Below are 22,363 nucleotides of genomic sequence, written 5' to 3' on the forward strand. Positions count from 1 at the left end.
TATTAAATTTGATACATTTTGATGGTGTTCTTTGATATGCAATAATTAACATTTTAAGGCGGTAATAAGAATTCCTTTATGTGCATATCTTTTTCACCTCAAATTTTTTTCTATGTATGCATGTATGTATGTATAATATTCCCCCCCCCACCAATTCTAGTAGATCATCTGATCTTTTTGTAGATGCATAAATGTGTAATAACTAGCATTTCCTTTGCAATCAGTTTTTTGCCTAGCTAACTTCAGGCACTAGATGGCAGACTTGGTTTTATTCACAATCAAAAAAAAAACAAAAAGGCAAACACTTAACAGTCTTCCTTTTAGTAAAGCAAGAACCTTTTGATGTGTGTTAAAATATTCTATATACCTGAACTTGCACAGATTTCTTGCAAAGTAGTTCAATATTACACGTGCCATGTGGTGACCCTTGTCAGGGCCATTAATTTCCCTAAAGGGTCAGGCAGATTCCTATTTTATAAAGGCTGTGAGAGGTCCTTCACTTTTAAACCAGAACTGGTGGCTCAACGAGGGATGGGACATGAGGGATCATACAGATATAGGATCTTCTACCAGCTGGACAACAGGAGCTGCTCCTTTAGATAAGAATATTTTGGAAGCAAATGTTGAAATCCCTGGAGAATCATCTATTTTAGAAAATTTCAGAATAACTACAGAAATTTAGTTCAAGTGAAAAGACTTAAGCTGCTGATTTTGTAAGCCCTGAAAAGGACGATCATATATCTTACTGTATACCGCCTTGAGTGAATTCCTTCAAAACGGCGGTAAATAAATCCTACTGAATAAATAAAATATATACCATGATTGCGCATTTGTGATTATTAGTGAATGCTATCTTCAAAACTAACAACAACAACAAAAAAAAAGAATGAATCTTGAATGGGTGGGGGAGGGGAGGTTATGCAACACCCCAATAACACCACTGGGTACAGCCATGAAGAAAGCCTCTTTGACTCTTGACTAATGTGACAGGGTGAGAGACCAGGAAAAGAGCAACAGACAGAAGCAGATGATCTCCTATGGGAGTTGCGAGTTTTGAACCTGCTTAAGGTATTGGCAAAGACCCTGCAGAATGGTCTGTGGAAAAAAGGGCCAGCTGTCACAGCTTAGCTTATTTGGAAATTTATTATCACCAACATCAAAGTGGCCACGGTGAAGAACAAATAAGTAATCATTAAGACATAACACTCAAAAAAAATATCTAACATAGAAACTTATAAAATTATCATCATGAATTATAAAACCTACAGTTGTTAAAACCTTCCAAACCTAATCAAGTAAAACCCTAAAACTGTGCATCTCATCCTGTAAAAATGCAATATTACTTTTTTGACCACCAAAGTGCACACTTGAAAACTTATGTGCACCACAGTAATGCATATCTCCATAATCCCAGAAAAAAAAGAAGAAGAAAACCTTAGGTCCAACTGAGTTAAAACCCCCGTCTTTCAAAACTATTGGCAAAAGCAGGTAAAGATGCCTATCAACATTTATTTTAAACCTGAAATATTAGCACTTCTGAATCGTGTTGTCTGTACCTGTAAACAAATGAAATATAAGTTGCAAAAGGAATCTTTGTGTTTAACTTTATTTTAATTCTAATGATAACATCATTTTATCAATAAGCTGTAGGGTGTACATGCCAACAAGCTGATACGAAGAAGAGCCTAACAGTTCTGTTTTGTTTGTGGCTTGTATACTTCAAAAACAGTATTTGGGAGTTAAAACAAAACAGGTCTGAAATATGCCCAGCATTGACAAAAAGATGGCATCTTTAGATATTGCTGTTTCTCTATTACTATGTTTATTAAACCAAAAAGAGTTGACCAGGTAAGAAACTAACCTTGCATTTCCAGACAAAACTGCAGCCTCTTCATATATGCTATGCCAAGACAAATTATCACTTACTTGGCAATTTCTCCCATGACCTGCCCTGAAGGTCCCCATGGATCATCATTCGTTGCCTCCCGAACCTTAGATTCGATTTCTGAATAATTCATCACCACATTGGTGCTGGAAAGAAGAAACAGAAAGACATGAACACACAAGGTTAGCATCAAAACTGAGAGAGCACATAAAAACTTCATGACAACACAATTGGACACCTTAATGAGACACCTCGACAGAGTAAAAAGACGACCATCTTTAGTGCACCAGCTACTCCTTAGGACATGATCTGATGCATTTAAGTATATTTAAGAAGGTTTTACTATTCCATTAGCTACCAGAATACAGATAGAAGACATGGGGATACATTAGAACAGGCAATGTGCCAGTAAAAACAGCTTTTGGTCAAATTAAATGTGAAACAGGATGGCTAGAGACTATTATGTAGCCATATAACTGGATTGAGTCTGTCAGCTTTCACGCTGCCCAATTTTTTACCCAAACTTCTAAAGATATTAGCAGAAATTCAACTATTTTACCCTTCCAAATGGAGATCTCATACTCTCCCAAAAACCTTGACAGCTCTGCTCTACATGATATAGGATACCTCCCCCATTCCACCAACACATAGCCAAATCAGATGCAGTCAGGTGTTAAAATGCTGCAGACTCCGGCAAAAAATGGAATGCAGTTGCAAAAGGGGTCAAACATGAAACTAGAAAGATTTGGAGGGCCTGGGATATATTATGCACCAACATTAATTCCTACAACCCACTGCAGCATATATCAGCTAATACAAGGCAGAACAGAGCCTCACTAGGGACAGAGAAACACAAGCTACTTAGACTGAAAATTTAGAGGATGACATAAGGAAACCAGAGTAGGCCTGGAGAAAGGAATCCATATGTAAGCAGGTTTAGCTTTTTTAGTCAAAAGAGGAGGGCACAGCACGGCCAAGGGTGACTTCCTCCTGCTCCTTTTGGGCCTCCAGCTCAGAGCCAGGCTAGGATCTTGACCTATGAGCCTTCATTTGCAACTACCTAGGGAATTTCCTCTATTTTATATCCCCCTCTGACTCAGCCAGCCCAGTCACTGCACAAACAGTCAGTAAGGCTCTTCCTGGAACACTGCAAACCTAGACCCTAAATCTAGCCAAGAGGTGCCACCTCTGAATGATGGCAACACCTTCCACTCATCCTGAGGCTCTGAATGTTGCCTCTACAACATCCCCAGTCCTGACTGACACAGGGATTGGAAGATCTCTGGGAATAAAACCAGTCCTCTGAAGAGCAGCACTGATTCTAAAGCCACCAAGATGGCTTGTGAAAAAGTTTTTTTGTTGTTGTTTTATGTATGCTTGTAAACACTAGAAAAACAAATCATATTTTCAGGGAGTTCCAGTTATATTACTGTGAAGGTCAAAAATATTTTGCAGATCTTTAACAGCTAAAATTACATTAAAAGTATTGTATTATCAAGCTTAATGAGCATAGTTTAAGTGACAAATCCACAAATTAAAGAGTAGTAAATCACCTGGACCGGATGGCATGCATCCAAAGGTACTGAAAGGGCTCAAACATGAAATTGCTGTCAGAAATCTGTAACCTGTCGTTAAAGTAATCCACAGTTCCTGAAAATTGGAGGGTGGCCAATGAGATGCCGATTAAAATACGAGTTCCAGGGGTGATCCGAGAAATTAGACTAGTATGCATGACGTCAGTGCCGGGTAAAATTGTGCAAACTATTATAAAGAATAATACTATGGAACACATAAATAAACAGGTTTACTGGGACAGAATCAGCATGGTTTCAGCCAAGGAAAGTCTTTCCTCACCAATTTGCTTCATTTCTTTGAAGGCATGAATAAATATGTGGATAAAGGTGAGCCGGTTGATGTAGTGTATCTAAATGTTCTAAAAGCTTTAGACTAAGTTCCTCATGAAAAACTGCTGAGAAAATCAAAGAGTCATGGGATAGGAGGCAAAGTTCTGATGTGGAATAGGAATTGGTTACTGGACAGAAAACAGAGAGTAGGGTTAAATGGACATTTGTCTCAATGGAAGATGGTGAACAGTGGAGTACCGCTGGCATCTGTACTCAGATTGGTGCTATTTAACATATTTATAAATGATCTGGAAATTGGAACGACGAGTGAGGAGATTAAATTTGCAGATGACAAAAAACTATTCAAGGTTGTAAAATACATGCAGCCTGTGAAAAATTGCAGGTAGACCATAGAAAATTGGAAGAACTGGTCATCCAAATGGCAGATGAAATTTAATGTGGACAAATGCAAATTGATGCACATTGCGCTCAAGAAAAAGATCTAGGTGTCATTGTAGACAATACGTTGAAATCTTCTGCCCAGTGTGCAGCGGCAGCCAAGAAAGCAAACAGGATGGTTGGAATTATTAGGAAAGGGATGGTAAACAAGTCCGAGAATACTATAACGCCTCTGTATCATTCCATGGTGTGATCTCACCTTGAGTATTGCATTCAGTTCAGGTTGCCGTATCTCAAAAAAGATAATAGAATTAGAAAAGGTTGAAAGAAGAGAGACCAAAATAATAAAGGGGACAGAACTCCTCTCATATGAGGAAAGGCTAAAGAGGTTAGGGCTCTTCAGCTTGGAAAAAAGAGATGGCTGACAGGACATATGATGAGGCCTACAAAATTCTGAGTGGTGCAGATCGAGTAGAAGTGAATCGATTTTTCACTCTTTCAAAAAGTATGAAGACTAGGGGACACAATGAAGTTACATGGAAATATTTTTAAAACTAATAGGAGGAAATATAGTTAAGCTCTGGAACTCTTTTGCCATCCTCTTTCAAAGTTCACCAAAACCAAAGTTTAAAATAAATGACTAAATGTGCAAATGACTAGGAATGAGAAAATCCAGCATCTGGGCCAAGTGAAGTCACCAGCTTCAATTGGCCCCAATCTACTGCCAGCTCACACCTCCCTACTGCACATCAAAGGGTGGGACTAGAGAGGAGAAATGTAGGACAGGGAGAAGCAGAAGGCGGGAGGGAAAGAGGATGGAGCGTTAAGAGCAAAACGCAAAGCAAAAAAAGCAACAAAATATAAAACTTATGAACATCTGTTGTCTAAGGAACTAGAAGGCTTTCCTTCTAGCTCTTAAAAATGTTGGCTGGTGTTTAAGTTTTCTATTTTTCCACCTCCTGCCATATCAAATAAAACCTCCCCTACGGACAACTTATGCAGAAATGAAGCAAGCAAGCAAGCAAGCCATCTTAGATATGGGAATTCTCTATGCAGGACGTACCTACACAGGCCCAAAACCATATTGAAAGAACATATGTACAGTAGGGTACAGACCGATGCGCACACCATCCATGCCATGCTGCTATTTGATACAAACATTTGTTCTGACATTGCTGGGAGCTTGACGCAGCAATCATTAATGCCTTACCAAATAAAAACTTGCCAAATGTTAACTATGCAAAGCCCATCAACTTGCTGCTGCCTGAGCACGAGATACTCCCCATTAATTCTCTCTATGTTTCCTGTACCCACACGGAATATTTAGTATTATATAATATCCTCGGAAGCACACTGAATTACTTGATATAAGTAAGGGTCAAATGACAAAAGGTTCTGTTTACTTTTCTAATCCAAGTTCCTCTTGGGAGGATTGAAAGGAGGGGAATAAAAAAATAAACACAGCATTTTCCACAATTTACACTAGGAAGTACTAAATCTCACTCTATTAAAATGAGCCACGTTTCTCAGTGTAAGAAGAGTCTTATTGTTATACCGTTGCTCGTCTGCAAATGCCAAGGGCGCAGGGACCGAAGAGCAGAGTAGAGGTCCAACATGCTAGAGAAGCTAATACCCGTGAGAGGCCTGCTCAGTGTTTCTAGAAATCAATAAATTATATGTAAGGAACACACAAAAAATACTCCCAGATGTTTGGCACAAAACCATGGCATTATTTTTCTCAATCCTCCCCAGATAATTTTGACATCATAAGCTTGTGAACAAGAACTTTGTGATATTGAGCATACCCATGCACAACATATCCTATATATGTATATATATATATGCAGTGTACTGGCTGCCATGGTACTCTTACCCAGTTTAATGGTCAGAGCGCAGCTCTGGTAAAGCCAGATATTGCCCAGTTGACCTGAGAAAACCAATGTGCAGGAAACAGCAACTGACTGGAATATTTACTGTCATTAGTAAAGGACAACAGCTAAGCAGAAAACAGTTTGATTTTCCTCACCTAAATTAGTTCTTTAATTTTTGGTACTGTACTTATACGCAGCTCAGTTAGCTCAGAAAATAGAACAGTGTCATCATGGAGGAACTTACAATCTGATGTTTACCACTGATTTTTCTTTAACTAGTAAAGGCATTAAATAGCATGAAAATAAGTATTCTGCTTACAAGACTTACAAATCTATTAGAAAGAAAGGGGAAAAAAAAGTCACAAGATTTGGGAGAATGATCTCATGGAAGTAGAGGGCATAAATGTGAGAACCTCGGAGCCAGCCTGCGGCAAACAGCATTCTCGGCAAGGAGAAGCAAGCAAATCCAGTGCATCAGAAATGTCAAGATGAGGTCTGATGGCATAAACAGTTTCAAAATAAAACAAATAACGTTAAGCGGCATTTAACTCAGTTACAAATGTAAACTTGAACAAAAAAACCCCCAGAAACTGTGTAGGTTGGCTGGGCTCCAAGTTTCTTAAAAATAACCATTTCTAAAAAGGTGGGACTCTGGTTTCATTCTTCCTTTCCCATGTTTTCTATGGCCCTTGTTCCATGCCCTACCCATGATTCCTATGACCTCTGCAGCAAAAACATAATTTATGTCCAGATGTGAAGGGAAAAAATGATGGCTTTGATTGCCAAGAACTTCCTGTGATTGATATAAATTTAATATCAGTGGACACTTCCCGAGGCCAGGGGGAGCTCTCTGATTAGTTTATACTGGGTGCTGTCCAGAGAATCTTGCCGGGGCTGCACGGTTAGACCACTTCTCCAACACAAGCAAATGCATGAGATGAGATCTTTCATCCTACTGTTCCATAGCACGTTCTTAGCAGAAAATGCTCCTTAATTTTGAATTAACTTGGCCATTTAAAGCTGACAACTCCTACAAGGTGTTGATTTCATAAAACTTAAGCGTGCATAAAAGATCTATAGCAGCTGCAGAGCGCAATACGCTGGATATGAGACCTGTAACAGAATAAGTCAATACTACATCATGAAAACAGCTGGATAATCAATACATTTACTGGGCCATATTATCATGTTGAAGTGCGGGAGAATTGCGCCCGAGCATGCGCTCAGCACAATCCTCCCGCACTTCTTTGACAGGTCTGGGCTGTCAAAAGCCCAAAACTGTCAAAGTGGCCTGCCGATCCCCCAACAAAGAGGCCGCCGCCGGCCAAACCGACTCCCACCCTCCCACCCAGCGATGGGGGGGGGGGGGGGCTGGAGGTCCGGTGGACCTCCGGTCCCCCCGACGACCCCCCCCCCCCATGTTCACGGAGGGCTGGAGATCCGGTGGTTCTCCAGCCCCCTCCCCCCCCCACGAACCCCCAGAGGACTTGGTTGCCGGCTTTAGAGAAACGCTACCCTACCCTCCCATCTGCGATGGGGGGGGGGGGGGCTGGAGGATCGGTGGGTCTCCAGCCCCCCAAACCCCCAGAAATCGTTGTGATCCATCGACGGGGGGGGGGGGGAGGGGGCCTAGAGGTCCACCGGACCTCCAGCCCACCCCAACTCCTCCCCCCCCCCCGGCGTTCTCCACAAATCCCTGGTGGTCCGTGGTGACACGTAACCCCACCCTCCTCCCTCCCTCCCGGCCCCCCTACCTTTGTTGGAGGAGGGACGCAGCCTGCATGCCTCCCTCCTCTTCCTTTCGACGCCGCTTCAAAATGGCGGCGCCCAGCCCCGCCCATTGCATCCTGGGATGCGCTGGGCGGGGCTACATACCATATAATGTACACATATATATATCCTGGCTTTCTAAAGTTAAATTTTCTACAAGTATATGAAATTGCAAATAGGGCTTCTAAAATAATTGCTTTAAATGTAATATGTCAAAGAAAAAAAATAACTCATGGAATTTTGTGGCAAATGCTATTTTTTTTTTGCCACCAAATCACTTTTTATTCTACTTAGGGTGTCTTTGTTCCTTGGGCGTCTTTTTCTTTTTTTGTGTTGTTGTTGTTGTATTTTCACCTGAACCTCAATCTTCCAGTGCGTGACAGTGTCATTAACTACTAAACGTTCTGTGCCTCAAACACACAGACATGGTTGAAGACCAGAGAAAAGAACTTGGCTAGAAGAAAAATTGATATGTCTACTGTGTAAACATATGACAGCATGAACACACTGCAGAAATGAGTTTTGTTAAAAAACAGTTATTATAAAAATCTTTTCCAGTCTTCTTTTATTAGTGGATGCATGCTGCAGGGGGTTCTAGCAATTAATGTTGGTATGCAATCCAGAAGAGGCACATGGTTTTAGGTTGTTGTTTTTTTTTCTTTTGTGATTTTAACATTGATGAAAGACAAAATAAGCAACCTCGATGTTCAATTTATACAACTGGAAGATAAAATGTGCAAATCATTCAAAGGTCAGGAAAGGAGGTTTTCTTTTGGAGTTGCCAAACATTTCCAATAAATTCTTGCTGTGTTCTGGTGTGAAAGTGTGATTGTGACTGTGTTTTCGATACTGTGAATTGTTTTCATTTACCTGCTATGCTGCATAATCATTCGTATGGCATCTAATCAGACTTGACTTAATACCACATCAGACTCCTGTTCAGTTTTCCTAGCATGAGCTCATGGAACTTCAGAAGCTAAAAAGGAACTCCTGCGTGGTACCCCCTAATGATATCTTGGGGAAGAATCCTACTAGCCCTAGGAACCCACTCTCTTCACACTTCTATGGCACAATGTGTCTAAAAACTGGGTTGGTACCATGTGCCAGCTGCCATTAGCATGGCTGCACTTATCACCTCCTCAAGAGGTGCTAGTGAACTTGTACTACTTGCAGTCTAGTAGTACAGCCAATGTGAACCTGTCAAAAAAAAAAAAAAAGCTGATGTTGTGACAGTGGTAGTTCCCACTTACTGGCGTATCATACACTGTCTTCCAATTCCTCCTCCTCTGCCACAATCCTTACCCCCCCCCCCCCACCAACTGACAGACCCCAGAACCTCAACAGACCAAACCCCATCAAGCAGGGGCAGACCCACCCCTCCACCTAGGACTCAGCTAGGGTTTGCTGATAGTCTAGTCAAACAGGTTGGGATTGGCTCCTCTGTTCTTACCTCCATCTGACAGCCCCTAGCAGTGGTCTTGCAGTACTACCATTAGGAAGCATCCATTTATTTAAGAGGCAATTACCCCCCCCCCCCTACACTTTTTTTAACATTACAATCTACGTGCACTATTTGCAGGTGCATTTTAACTTGGTGCCCATGCAGTGTTTGACCTGTGTGCTAAAGGAAAGGTGGATGCAGGATGCTAAATGCAGGGCTTTGCACTTACTGTACCTTACTGTTTGCAGCTCAGGCACAGTAAGTGCAAAAAATACCCCCCCCCCCCCCCCCAAAAAGAAAAATCTTACCGCCATTTAGTAAAAGGGGCCTTATATCAGCCGTAGAAAGTGGTCAAAAGACAAACAGGTAAAAATTGGCATCTGTGACAGGCACTCTTGTAAAAAAAAAAAAAAAATCACAAAAACCCATTAAGATGCCATGAATGAGGAGAAAACAATTACTACAGTACTCACTCAATTCCAATGGAATGTACTTGAGAAGAGGGGCAATAGCAGTGGTAGCGAGGTAAGAGCTAACCCTACAATAGAAATTAGACTTGGAAAGCTAGAATTTATTCTTTAAAAAGCTTATAGGAAAAAATGCCATTAGCTGGAAAGGGCAGAACTAACTAGAACCATGCCTCAAGTCTCAGGAGTACTGGGGAAGGCTTCCACTGTGCTGCAGGGGGCGCAAAGGAATGGGTCAACCTATACAGACAAACATATAAAAATGTATATTTCAAAAAGTCTTAAGGTATCATGTATATATGGGAGCCCTAGGAATGAAATTATGCATTTAATCGCTCAATGGACATCATTAAACAAGGCACCTTCTGTTTCCCTTCTATATTTTACAATAGGAACACTCAAAGCTGGAATTAGAAGCTTTTTGGGGTTTACTTTTACTATAGTGGCCAGCCCATGACACAAGATTAAGAACAGGCCACACAAGAGATGGGGACGCAGGTAGGAGGAGGTAGGCTGAGTGCTAGCTTCATCGTGCTCACATAAACCAGAGGCTGACATGTGGAAAGGGTATTTGTTTTCTTAATTTTATGTCTGGCCTCAGTCCATCTGGCCTAAAGAAGGTATAAAGGGCCTCTTATCAAGGCGCGATAGTGGTTCCCGTGTGGCAATGCCGACAAAGCCCGTTCAAAGTGAATGGACTATGTCAGCATTGCTGCACTGGGAACTGCTAGCATGGTTTGATAAAAGAGGCCCTAAGTCTGGAATCTGTCTTAATTCTAGGATAGTTTTTAACCAGAAAAAAGAATCTGTGTGAAAATAACTACACAAAAGCACAAAAATTATAATCTATTACTCAAGGGGGAATTCTGCGCAAAATGTTTGAAAATTCTGCACGGTTTATTTGTAGCATTTTTGCACAGAAATTTCCCATTCTAAGGCCTAAAATGTCTTCCTATTTCCCTCTTCAAGCTCCAGCCTCACCCACCCTTTCCGATGGCACATTCACATTTCTCTGACCTCCCCCCCCCCATATTATACTCCTGGACCTTGTTGACCCCCTCCCCCACAGAGATCAAGCAGCAGGAGATGGAGGAAGTGAACCACTGCATACTGGGTCACTTCCTCCTCCTCTCCGAGCTTAGACTCACCTGCTTATGTGAACCGTGAGACACCCCACAGTTCACATGAACAGTCTAGTCTAAGTGACCCAATGTGCAGCTGGTCACTTCCTTCTCCTCCTGCTGTGTGTGATCTCTGTGAGGGAGGGTGGGGGGGTTAGAGAACCAATGCCAGCACTGAGCAGAATTCTGCACAATATTTACAGAATCCTGCACGTTCTGTGGGGGGGGGGGGGAATTCTATGCTGCGTCGTCGTGCAGAATACCCCCAGGAGTAAACTACACATCCCATGGGAATAATTAAAGCTATGTGGAAACTGTGCATGCAGATTATATGCTACCTGCCCCCTCTCAAAATAAAGCTACAGGGGGCACCTATAAGGCAGCAGCACGTTAGACGTGTTGAGTGCTTACTGTTAATTATTTCCAATATGGTATTGTTCTTTTAAAGTTATGTGTTGTTAAATGATTGCACCATATTACATGTTCATTTGTCTAAATCACTCTATCCTTTTATGTTTCTTTCTCTAACTGAATCCAGCAGCATATATGATTAGGTACCAAAAAAAAAAACAAAAAACGAGTGGTAAGGGAAGTCATATTTCAGGCTGGCACAATATTCTCTCAATGCACAGAGAACTCATTTAAAATAATGTTAATAAACCTCAAATATTTTCTCTACAATGGTTTATTTTATGCTGATGCAAGGTAGAAAAGGGCCCAAAAGGTTCCTTAGGAATCTCTGCAATCAGCCATAACAAGGTTATCAAAGCTGTATGAAGCCTCAAAGAAAAAGATGAAGAAATGATAACACTTGTTTAAAAAGAAAAAAAAAAAAGTCAGATTCACTGAGCGAATCTTTTGGGATAGGAAAAGCAGTTAATAAAAAGTTTTACATAAATAAGGGAAACATTTTCTGCCTTCTCTTTTCTTCTGACTTTGGTGTGGTGTTTCTTCACACCTCATTCATCAGGGTATCAATCAGTTGATAGTGTCATCTAGATTGGTGATATATGAAAAATGTATTCCACGCACCATTTGGATAGGGACTACTGTAATGTCCTTAGTTGTCTTTGGGTGAAATTTCCTGGGCACAAATCGAGCACCCTTCATTCCAACCCACTTGCCTAAACTGTTCGTATATTTGATGTATCTTTTGTACAAGTTCGACTGACTCAGTTCTGAAAACAAAACAAAACAAAACAAAAAAAACACCACAGAGCCTAGATTTTTAAATATGGATTGAATTCTTGGCAGCCTACCTCTGGAGTTGGAAGTGATGACTGTTGAATATTTGTATGTTAAAAATGCTGTGTTCTTTGTATCATAGGTCATCCAAGAATACTCACCCCATGTTAAGTGCCTCTTGACCATATGAAAGTACAAATGAATGGATATAGTTTTAAACTATATCAGGCCAGCAAGTGCATAAATATTAGATATCAGCTGAAATTTTGTTAAACTTTTACCCATTTGTACCATCTACTTGATCAACTACGAACAGGCTGACCTGGATATCCAACTTTCATGTTAACAGTTTCATAATTTATGTGGCAGATGTGCAATTTGCCTTGCGCTAAGAAAAATGAAGCCAACACAAACATCCTAATGTCCAAAACTGAGTTATGGCTTAGGGAGGAAGGAACTAGGAAGCTATTTCCTGTCCTCCTTACAACTTATATGGCTATTTAATACAATACCCTTACATACCTTTAAAAAACAGCCTGTTCATCCCAACACACACAATGCTACCCACCTCCCTCCCAGCTCAGAACTCTAAAAAGGACTGCAAAGATTCTAGAATACAAATCTGGCATTTTCTTTGAAATCACTTGATACACATGCACTTTCAAAACAAGCCCTATCACATTCAACTCATGCTTTAGATAGTGGGCGGACACAAAGAATTGGAAATGTTTTGATGCCAGAGAGGAAAGATAAGATGCATTTGCAAAGACCACATCTGTTTCAAAGATGACTGGATGCGGGAAAGAAATAATGAACAGGGCAAGGGAAGGACACATGGTAGAAGCAAAGGAAGGCCTGTGAAGCTCAAAGTAGAAAGAAGGGGAGAAACCTGGACCCAGCTTGTTTGAAAGTTTTCATTAAAATTAAAAGATTTTGTAATTTTCAGCTGTATACCTAAAGCAAATACAAAATTATTTTAACTATCAACCTCATAGCAAGGAATCTTCACTTGGAAAACTGATCATTTAGTCCTACTCTGTTTCCTGTCTTAACCAGTTCCCAACAAACAGCAGGAGTCCATGACAATTTCCTGAGGAGTTTCTCATAAGGGATGAAGTCATATGTCATCCGAAAACCCAAATACACTACACTGACTAGCCTAACATTATATATTTCTTTGGAGCTTGTATTAAATAATTGTAAAATTAGCCTTAAAAACTTTTTTCTTAAAACGCTTTTTCTTGATTATAATTTGTTGCCCCTTGATCTGGACCTGCAGTTTACAGTTACAAATCAGAGTTTGTTAATTATTGTATGACTGCTCGAGTGTGAATATTCTTTCTTGTCATTTAAAGGAGTTCTTTTCTTATTGCTTTGGATTTTACTTATTGTTCACTGGCGAGTATATCAAATTTTTATTAAATAATCTGCAGTAGGAGTATATTAACTCCAGCCCTTGAATGCTGAAAACTGGTCTTTCAGGATACTCCAAGTAACCCCCATGAGGGATGATAAAATTATGTCTTACCTGATAATTTTCTTTCCTTTAACGCAGCAGATGAATCCAGGAACTAGTGGGTTAAGTCCGCCTACCAGCAAGTGGAGATAGAGATAAACAAACTACAGGCAGAGATGCCAGATGGCCAGCTCCTCCCTCTGTTAATATGTCATTCGTAAGCATTTGCTAAGGTCAAAAATATGAAACCAATAACAACCAGAAACCATTCCTCACTATGAAAAACAGAGAACCAAATAAGAACTTCGAAATAACTGCAACTTGATCCAGAAATCGGAATCCTTTCCGTGTTCCCATATCTGTCTGAACTCTGCAAAAGAGAACCCGGAAGAAAAAAATAGACACTACGCGGAAAATGAAAAAACCGTCAGGTGAACTAGGGAGGGATCCTGGATTCATCTGCTGCATTAAAGGAAAGAAAAATTATCAGGTAATTTTACCATCCTTATCATTTGCAGCAGATGAATCCAGGAACTAGTGGGATGTACCAAAGCATTCCTTAAGTAGGGTGGGAAGCCGACACTCCTGAGTGGACCTGCGCCCCATCATTGAGAGGCCCGAGGAGCCCCCTGAAGAAAGAGGGGGTCCAGCCGGATGCTTCTCATTGCGAAAGAACGCTGCCCAAAACGAGGACGCTGAAAGGCGATACTGTCGCGTCTCTCTGAAACGTGACCTCGAGGCTCCCTGCCTGGAAGTAGATTTGGGTCTATCCTCCTGAAGATGCTGAGATTTGGAATCCCCCCAATCTTTAACAATCTTTTCTAGGTCTTCCCCAAAAAGCAATTTCCCTCGGAAAGGCAATTTAATGAGCCGTTGCTTAGAGGCCATATCTGTGGCCCAATGATGGAGCCACAGAAGACGCTGAGACAAAACGGTCAAGGCCATGAGTTTGGCCGAAGCACGGACCAAATCATACAAGGCATCTGCTAAGTACGCCAGCCCAATATCCATCAGCAACATCTGAGGAGGTCCCGGCATATCAGACTCTGAAATCGAATCCATGACAGAATGTAGCCAACTGAGACAAGCTCTAGTCGCATAAGAACTACAAACAGAAGCTTGAAGTGTCAAAGCGGCTACCTCAAAGGCACGTTTTAAAGAGGCCTCTAGCAGTCTGTCTTACATATCCTTAAGTGCCACACCACCTTCCGCTGGAAGTGTAGTCTTCTTAGTAACCCCCGTCACCAGGGTATCCACCCTAGGTAGAGCAAACGGTCCGCTGAAACCGGATACAGCCTGGCTACTTTCAGCCCCCCATCTGGATCTGCCCACTGGGCCGAAATCAACTCTTCAATAGCTTCATGTACCGGAAAGGCCTTAGAAGGTCATCTGGTACTAGCCATCTTGGGGTTGACCGCCTGAGAAGCCGCAACCTCAGGGTCCTCTATATTCAGGGCTTCCAGCGCCTGAGAGATAAAGGAGGACAACTCCTCCTTATGGAAAATCCTCACGGCGGAAGAGTCCTTTGGTTGGTCAGTGAGGACTCCGTCCTCCACGTCCTCTACCCCATCTGCTCCGAGAGAGCCACCACAGAGGAAGCTGCAGGCGACCGTATGCAGGACCCCAAAGAAAGCTTAAGCTTTTTAAGGGAGGAGAAATCCTCTGGGGGAAAAACCCAAAAACTCTTGGTTACCCCCAGACCCCCTGAGAGAATCAAAGGCTGAAGCTGTCGCAGCCGCTTGAGGGGGGCAAGGCCCTTTTCAACAAAACGCCTGATGGAGTAGCAAAATAAGCTCTGGCGAAAACTACTACTACTAATACTATTTAACATTTCTAAAGCACTACCAGGGTTGCGCAGCGCTGTACAATTAACAAAGAAGGACAGTCCCTGCTCAGAGCTTACAACCTAAAGGACAAAAAGTGCAGTCAATCAAGATTGAGGCAGTCTAGATTTCCTGGATAGAGGTACAATGGTGAGGTGCCGAAAGCGACATTGAAGAGGTGGGCTTTGAGCAAGGATTTGAAGATGGGTAGGGAGGGGGCTTGGCGTATGGGCTCAGGGAGTTTATTACAAACATAGGGTGTGCGAGGCAGAAAGAGCGGAGTCTGGAGTTGGTGGTGGTGGAGAAGGGTACTGAGAGGAGGGATTTGTCCTGTGAGCGGAGGTTACGGGTAGGAGCGTACTACTACTACTATTTAGCATTTTTATAGCGTTACAAGGCGTACGCAGCACTGCACAAACATAGAAGAAAGACAGTCCCTGCTCAAAGAGCTTACAATTTAATGGACAAAAAATAAAGTAAGCAAATCAAATCAATTAATGTGTACAGGAAGGAGGAGAGAAGGGTAGGTGGAGGCGAGTGGTTACGAGTCAAAAACAATGTTAAAGAGGTGGGCTTTCAGTCTAGATTTAAAGGTGGCCAAGGATGGGGCAAGACGTAGGGGCTCAGGAAGGGGAGATGAGGGTAGAGAGGTAGTGAGGGGCTGCAGATTGAGTGCATTTGTAAGCTAGTAGGAGAAGCTTGAACTGTATGAGGTACCTGATAGGAAGCCAGTGAAGTGACTTGAGGAGAGGGGTGATACAAGCATATCGGTCTAGGCGGAAGATAAGACGCGCAGCAGAGTTCTGAATGGATTGAAGGGGGGATAGATGGTTAAGTGGGAGGCCAGTGAGGAGTAGGTTGCAGTAGTCAAGGCGAGAGGTAATGAGAGAGTGGATGAGAGTTCGGGTGGTGTGCTCAGAAAGGAAAGGGCGAATTTTGCTGATGTTATAGAGGAAGAAGCGACAGGTCTTGGCTGTCTGCTGGATATGGGCAGAGAAGGAGAGGGAGGAGTCGAAGATGACTCAGAGGTTGTGGGCAGATGAGACGGGGAGGATGAGGTTGTTATCGCCTGAAATAGAGAGTGGAGGGAGAGGAGAAGTGGGTTTGGGTGGAAAGACAATGAGCTCGGTCTTGGCCATGTTCAGTTTCAGGTGGCGGTTGGACATCCAGGCAGCAATGTCGGATAAGCAGGCCGATACTTTGGCCTGGGTTTCCGCAGTGATGTCTGGTGTGGAGAGATAAAGCTGGGTGTCGTCAGCATAAAGATGATATTGGAAACCATGAGATGAGATCAGCGAGCCCAGGGGTGTAGATTGAAAAAAGAAGGGGTCTAAGGACAGATCCCTGAGGAACTCCAACAGAGAGCGGGATGGGGGTGGAGGAAGATCCATGAGAATGTACTCTGAAGGTACGGTGGGAGAGATAAAAGGAGAACCAGGAGAAGACAGAGCCCTGGAACCCAAATGAGGATCATGTAGCAAGAAGTAAATTATGATTGACAGTGTCAAAAGCAGCGGATAGGTCGAGGAGGAGGATGGAGTAGTGACCTTTAGATTTGGCAAGGAACAGGTCATTACAAACTTTAGTGAGTGCTGTTTCTGTCGAGTGTAGAGGGCGAAAACCGGATTGAAGCGGATCGAGGATGGCATGAGAAGAGAGAAAATCAAGGCAGCGGCTGTGAACGGCGCGTTCAAGTATCTTGGAGAGGAAGGGTAGGAGGGAGATGGGGCGGCAGTTGGAAGGGCAGGTAGGGTCTAGTGATGGTTTTTTGAGGAGTGGTGTGACTACAGCATGCTTGAAGGAGTCAGGGACAGTTGCAGTGGAGAGAGGTTGAGAATATGACAGATTGGGGGGGGGGGTGACAGTAGGAGAGATGGTGTTTAGTAAGTTAGTGGGGATGGGATCAGAGGAACAGGTGGTGCATTTCGAGGAGGAAAGAAGGTGGGCGGTTTCCTCCTCGGTGATATCAGGAAAAGAGGAGGAGGCGGCCTGGGTTGGTTGGTTGAGGGAGTGGGTTAAAGGTTGAAGAGGAAGAGGTGGCTTGGTAGTGAATTCGAGGTTGATCTTCTGCACCTTTTCGTGGAAGTAGTCAGCCAGTGATTGAGGAGTGAGGGGGGGTGGGTGGGAGCGGAGGGCACTTTGAGGAGGGAGTTAAGGGTGGTGAAGAGACGACGAGGGTTGGAGCCGAATTAGTCAACTGGGTGTAATAGTCCTGTTTGGCAAGGAATAGGGAGGAATGGAAGGAGGATAGCATGAATTTGTAATGAATGAAGTCGCTATGGGTGCGAGATTTCCTCCAGAGGCGTTCAGCAGATCGGGCGCAGGAGCGAAGGTATCGGATGCAAGGGGTCAGCCAGGGCTGGGGATTAGTATGCCTTGTGGGACGGGAGATGGATGGTGCAAGGGTGTCCACAGCAGAGGAGAGAGTGGCATTGAAAGTAGAGACAGCCTTGTCGACAGACTCGGAGGACATGATGGACGGGAGGAGATTAGAGATACTAGAGGATAAGGTGGGAGGGTCGACAGCCTGGAGATTCCTGAAAGTAATGGTTAGTGTTGGGTGGGACTGAGGGGGAGGGTGAGAAGTGTGAAGGTGATCAGGTGATGATCTGAGAGAGGAAGAGCAGAGGCGCAGAAATTGGAGGGTGAGCAGGTAGAGGAGAGGACGAGGTCAAGACAATGGCCAGTTTGGTGAGTAGGGGTGGTGGAGCTCAGCTGGAGGTTGAAGGAGGATGTCAGAGTGAGGAACTGAGAAGCATAAGAGTCGGATGGGTTGTCAGCGTGTATGTTAAAGTCTCCAAGAATAAGGGACGGAGATGAGGGTTCAAGAAAAACAGAGAGCCAGGCATCGAAGTCAGTAAGGAAGGAAGAGGGGGACTTATCAGGGGGGCGGTAAATGACTGCAACTCTGAGTGGCAGCGGGTAGAATAGACGGATGGAGTGAACTTCAAAGGATGAGAAGCAGTGAGACTGCGGTAGGAGGAGGGGTTGAAAACTACAGGAGGGCGAAAGTAGAAACCCGACGCCTCCTCCACGGCCAATTGGGCGGGGAGTGTGGGAGAAAAGATAACCTCCATGGCATAGGGCTGCGACTGAGGCAGAGTCGTCGGGGGTGAGCCAGGTTTCAGTTAGGGCGAGCAGTTGAAAGGAACGGGAGATGAAGATATCATGGGTGAAGGGAAGTTTGTTGCAGACCGAGCAGGCATTCCACAGGGCACACGAGAAGGGAAGGGAAGAGGGGGGAGGAGGGGAATAGAGATGAGATTGGAGACATCCCGGAATCGTTTGCATGGATAGGACGAGGACAGGTGTTTGCATGGATAGGACGAGAGCTGATGTGGAGGACCAGGATTGGGATTAATGTCCCCAGCGGAGAGCAGGAGAAGGAGTAAGAGAGAACGGAGAAGAGTAGGAGAATTACGATGACAACGACGAAGGCGAGATGTACTCAGATAGAAAGGAGATGGATGAATAGAAGGAAGGAAATGTTTAAGGTTGAGAGCTGAGAAAAAGGAAGAGGAAAAAGGAGATGGTGAGATGATGAATACAGATGGTGGACAATGTGTTCCTGCAGTGTACAGTGGTTTAAGATGGAGAAACAAATTAGGAAGGGACAATGCCAAGAAGAAAAAGTGTACTGGAGCCATAAGTAGTAACTGAGAGAAAAGTAGATATAAAGAGAAAAATGCCCCTAGAGCGGAGGCCCTGAGTGGATCGGAGTGGACCAGGGAGTCACCCCGGAGAAGGCTGTAAATGATATGCAGATGAGCTGCAAGTCCTCCACAGCACCTGAAAGGCAGCCGGTGGTAGAGCTGGGCACCTCTCAGCTGAGGAAAAGGCTTACCAGGGGTTAGGCCGAAGCCAGCATTTCTCCCCCTGAGGGTCGCCTGATCCCTCACCCGCAACGGAGGAAGTCGCAGCCATGGCATCTGCACCACCACCCACAGTGCTTGACTCCCCTACCAGTGGAGGAGAAGCTTTGTCCAAAACCGCTACCGGAGCTGGCTCCGCGACCGATCGCAAAATGGAGCGAGAATCTCCAGGCGGGAAAGCACGCTCTCGGGGGGGGGGGGGGGGAGGGGGCGGCGCACCGCTCCGTTGAGTCCCGCCAAATCAGCGCACCCCACGCTGCAAAGGCCCGCCGCTGAATGCCATTTCCTGCATCGGGAACAGCGTTTTACCGCCTCCGCTGCCATCGCCTGTCCCCGAACAGGAACCCAGCAGGACTTACCCCGGATTGGGAAAGCGCGGGAACTGACAGCTGAGCCGAAGAAAAAAGAAAACTCTCCGACTCCACTTTGAGGCAGGTTCAGACAAGCAGGCAACAGAAAACAGGACTCGGACAGCAGTAACATAAACCTGCTCTCAGCAAAAACACACTTCCCTGTGCTTCTGTGTTTCTCTTTTAAATAAATTCTATGGTTCTCTTTTTTTTTTTTTTTAGTGAGGAGGCAGAAACAAACAGGGAAGGAAAGGAACAGCAAAAGCCTGTTCAGAGGGAATTTGAGGTGCAGCAGGGATCCAGCAACTGCGTATGCTGCCAAAGGGGACACCACCAGTCCACCACCCCCGGCTCAAACTGGCCACCGGCCCAGGAGCACCATTAGAGGCCTTGGGCCCAGGAGCTGGAGAAAAAGCCGTCCACCACCTGCTGAGATAGAGACATACTAACTGAGGAAGGAGCTGGCCGTCTGGCATCACTGCCTTTAGTTTATCTCTATCGCCACCTGCTGGTAGGCGGACCTAACCCACTAGTTCCTGGATACATCTGCTGCAAGTGACAAGAAAGATTTTATTTTTATTCATATTTCCTGTGGATATCCTGAAAATTAGACTGGTCTACAGCATCTGAGAACCACTGTGGTTAGCGAACTGAACTAGGAGTTCAAAGAAGTTCTGTGATAACTAAACTATGATCTGCAGACTTAAATCTCATGCAAAAGCAATGCCAAAAAGTAGAGGGGGGGAAAAAAAAAAAAAAAAGAGAGGCCTGTATCTGAGTCTGCTTGCACAGGTTTTAAGGCAGAGGAGTAGCTATTACTTACCGAACAGAACAATTGTGCTATGCTTAGAATATCTCAATTCAATCCTCAAGCTGGGTCTTCTGCTCTCCAGAGTAGCTGGGGCTGGGGATACCATAGAGGTAGCACTGACCTTGCTGGAGGATTCAAAGTCCTTAGGATGACACCTAGCACACAGATTCAGGGCCCATAATTGTAAGGTTCAGGAGGGAGCCCTGGTGTATGGTTTCTTGGCCAAGGATAATTTAGTACAATTACTAGACTACATTTATTTGTGGAAGGGATAGAAAATAGGATAAAGATCCCTAAATGGCTGTGAACAAAAGCTCATGGCACTAGGATCCCAGTCCTTGTTTTAACTGACCTGGAAACAGAAAAACGCAGGAGGAAACTGACAGATCCAAAGAACTATGCATGTACACTATAAAAATGACTATAAATTTAAAAGATGTGAGCTGGATAACTTCTTTTATTTCTGAATAATTCAGAGTTCTATAAATCTTACTGCATGTATTAAAGACTAAGTTATTGTTCCATATTAGTGGTTTACGTTTTGTTTTTGATACATTTCTCGTCTCTGAAGTTCTCATAGAAGGGGATGTGGAGTTTTAAAAAAGGTTTTCCCTCCCTTCTAGAATTTAATCCTGCAAGATTTCGATTACACAAACACAGCTATCAACGTTAGAATGGAATCTTTTTTAGGATGGCGCAAATATGACCCTACTGGATCTTATGTTCCTTTATTTTTGCTGCAAACACCTCACATATTTAGCAACCACACACAAAAGAGAGCCAATATGCTGTGGCTGGCAAGAACAAATAGGAGAAGTTAGCATGGTTCCTCAGATCCTGCCTGCAGGAAGGAAGATCAGCCTGTGGTCCCAGAATCCGCTAGCCAAAGAGCAGGAAGCATGGGAATCGACTGAACTCTTACATCCTGCTAGCTACAGCAGAACCAATGGCAGAAGAAACAAGGCTGGCAAGATCACTAAGAGGGGCATAATCGAACGCGAACGCCCATCTCCATGGGCGTCTATGTCCGAGAACGGGTACCTGAAGGGGCGGGACAGACCGTATTTTGGAAAAAAACGACCGCCCATCTTTTTTTTCGATAATACGGTTGGTGCCGGGCAAATGCATCGGAACTGTGCGGATTTGAGCTGGGCGGTTTCGTTTTTCAGCGATAATGGAAGCCGAAGGCGCCCAGCTCAAAAACGAACAAATACAAGGCATTTGATCATGGGAGGGGCCAGGATTTGTAGTGCACTGGTCCCCCTCACATGCCAGGACACCAACCGGGCACCCTAGGGGGCACTTGTAAAAATTAAAAAAAAAAAAAAAAAAAAAAAAGAGTCAAATACCTCCCAAGTCCATAGCACCCTTCCTTTGGGTACTGAGCCCCTCAAATCCCCCCCAAAACCCCACTGTCCACAACTCTACACCATTACCATAGCCCTTATGGCTGAAGGGGAGCACCTACATGTGGGTACAGTGGGTTTTGGGGGCGGTTTGGAGGGCTCCCATTTACCACCACAAGTGTAATAGGTAGGGGGGGATGGGCCTGGGTCCACCTGCCTGAAGTCCACTGCACCCACTAACAACTGCTCCAGGGACCTGCATACTGCTGTGATGGAGCTGGGTATGGCATTTGAAGCTGGCATACAGGTTGGAAAACAAAGTTGTTAAAGTTGGGTTTTTTTTGGTGGGAGGGGGTTAGTGACCACTGGGGGAGTCAGGGGTGGTCATCCTCGATTCCCTCCGGTGGTCATCTGGTCATTTAGGGCACTTTTTTGGGACTTGTTCGTGAAAAAAATAAAGGGTCCAAAAAAGGTGACCTAAATTCGCGCTAAAAACGCTTTTCTTTTTTCGATTATCAGTCGAAGGCGCCCATCTCTCCTTGGCCGATAAACACACCCCAGTCCCGCCTTCACCACACCTCCAACACGCCCCCATCAACTTTGTTCATTCCCGCGACGGAGTGCAGTTGAAGATGCTCAAAATTGGCTTTCGATTATACCGATTTGGGCGCCTTTGCGAGATGGGCACCTATCTCCCGATTTGGGTCGAAATCTGGGCCCCA

General features: G+C 44.1%; 1 protein-coding gene across 2 annotated transcripts in view; it reads right to left on the reverse strand.

Moving 5' to 3' along the window:
• Positions 1–22,363, reverse strand: part of CLINT1 (clathrin interactor 1) — a 108,983-nt gene that overhangs the window by 50,045 nt on the left and 36,575 nt on the right. For both annotated transcript variants that reach the window (XM_030211571.1, XM_030211570.1), the window contains exon 2: positions 1,927–2,031. In XM_030211571.1, coding sequence (XP_030067431.1) covers positions 1,927–2,031 — 105 coding nt within the window. The remainder of the gene's footprint in view (positions 1–1,926; positions 2,032–22,363) is intronic.

Source organism: Microcaecilia unicolor, chromosome 8 (assembly GCF_901765095.1).
Source record: "Microcaecilia unicolor chromosome 8, aMicUni1.1, whole genome shotgun sequence".
Classification (NCBI taxonomy): domain Eukaryota; kingdom Metazoa; phylum Chordata; class Amphibia; order Gymnophiona; family Siphonopidae; genus Microcaecilia; species Microcaecilia unicolor.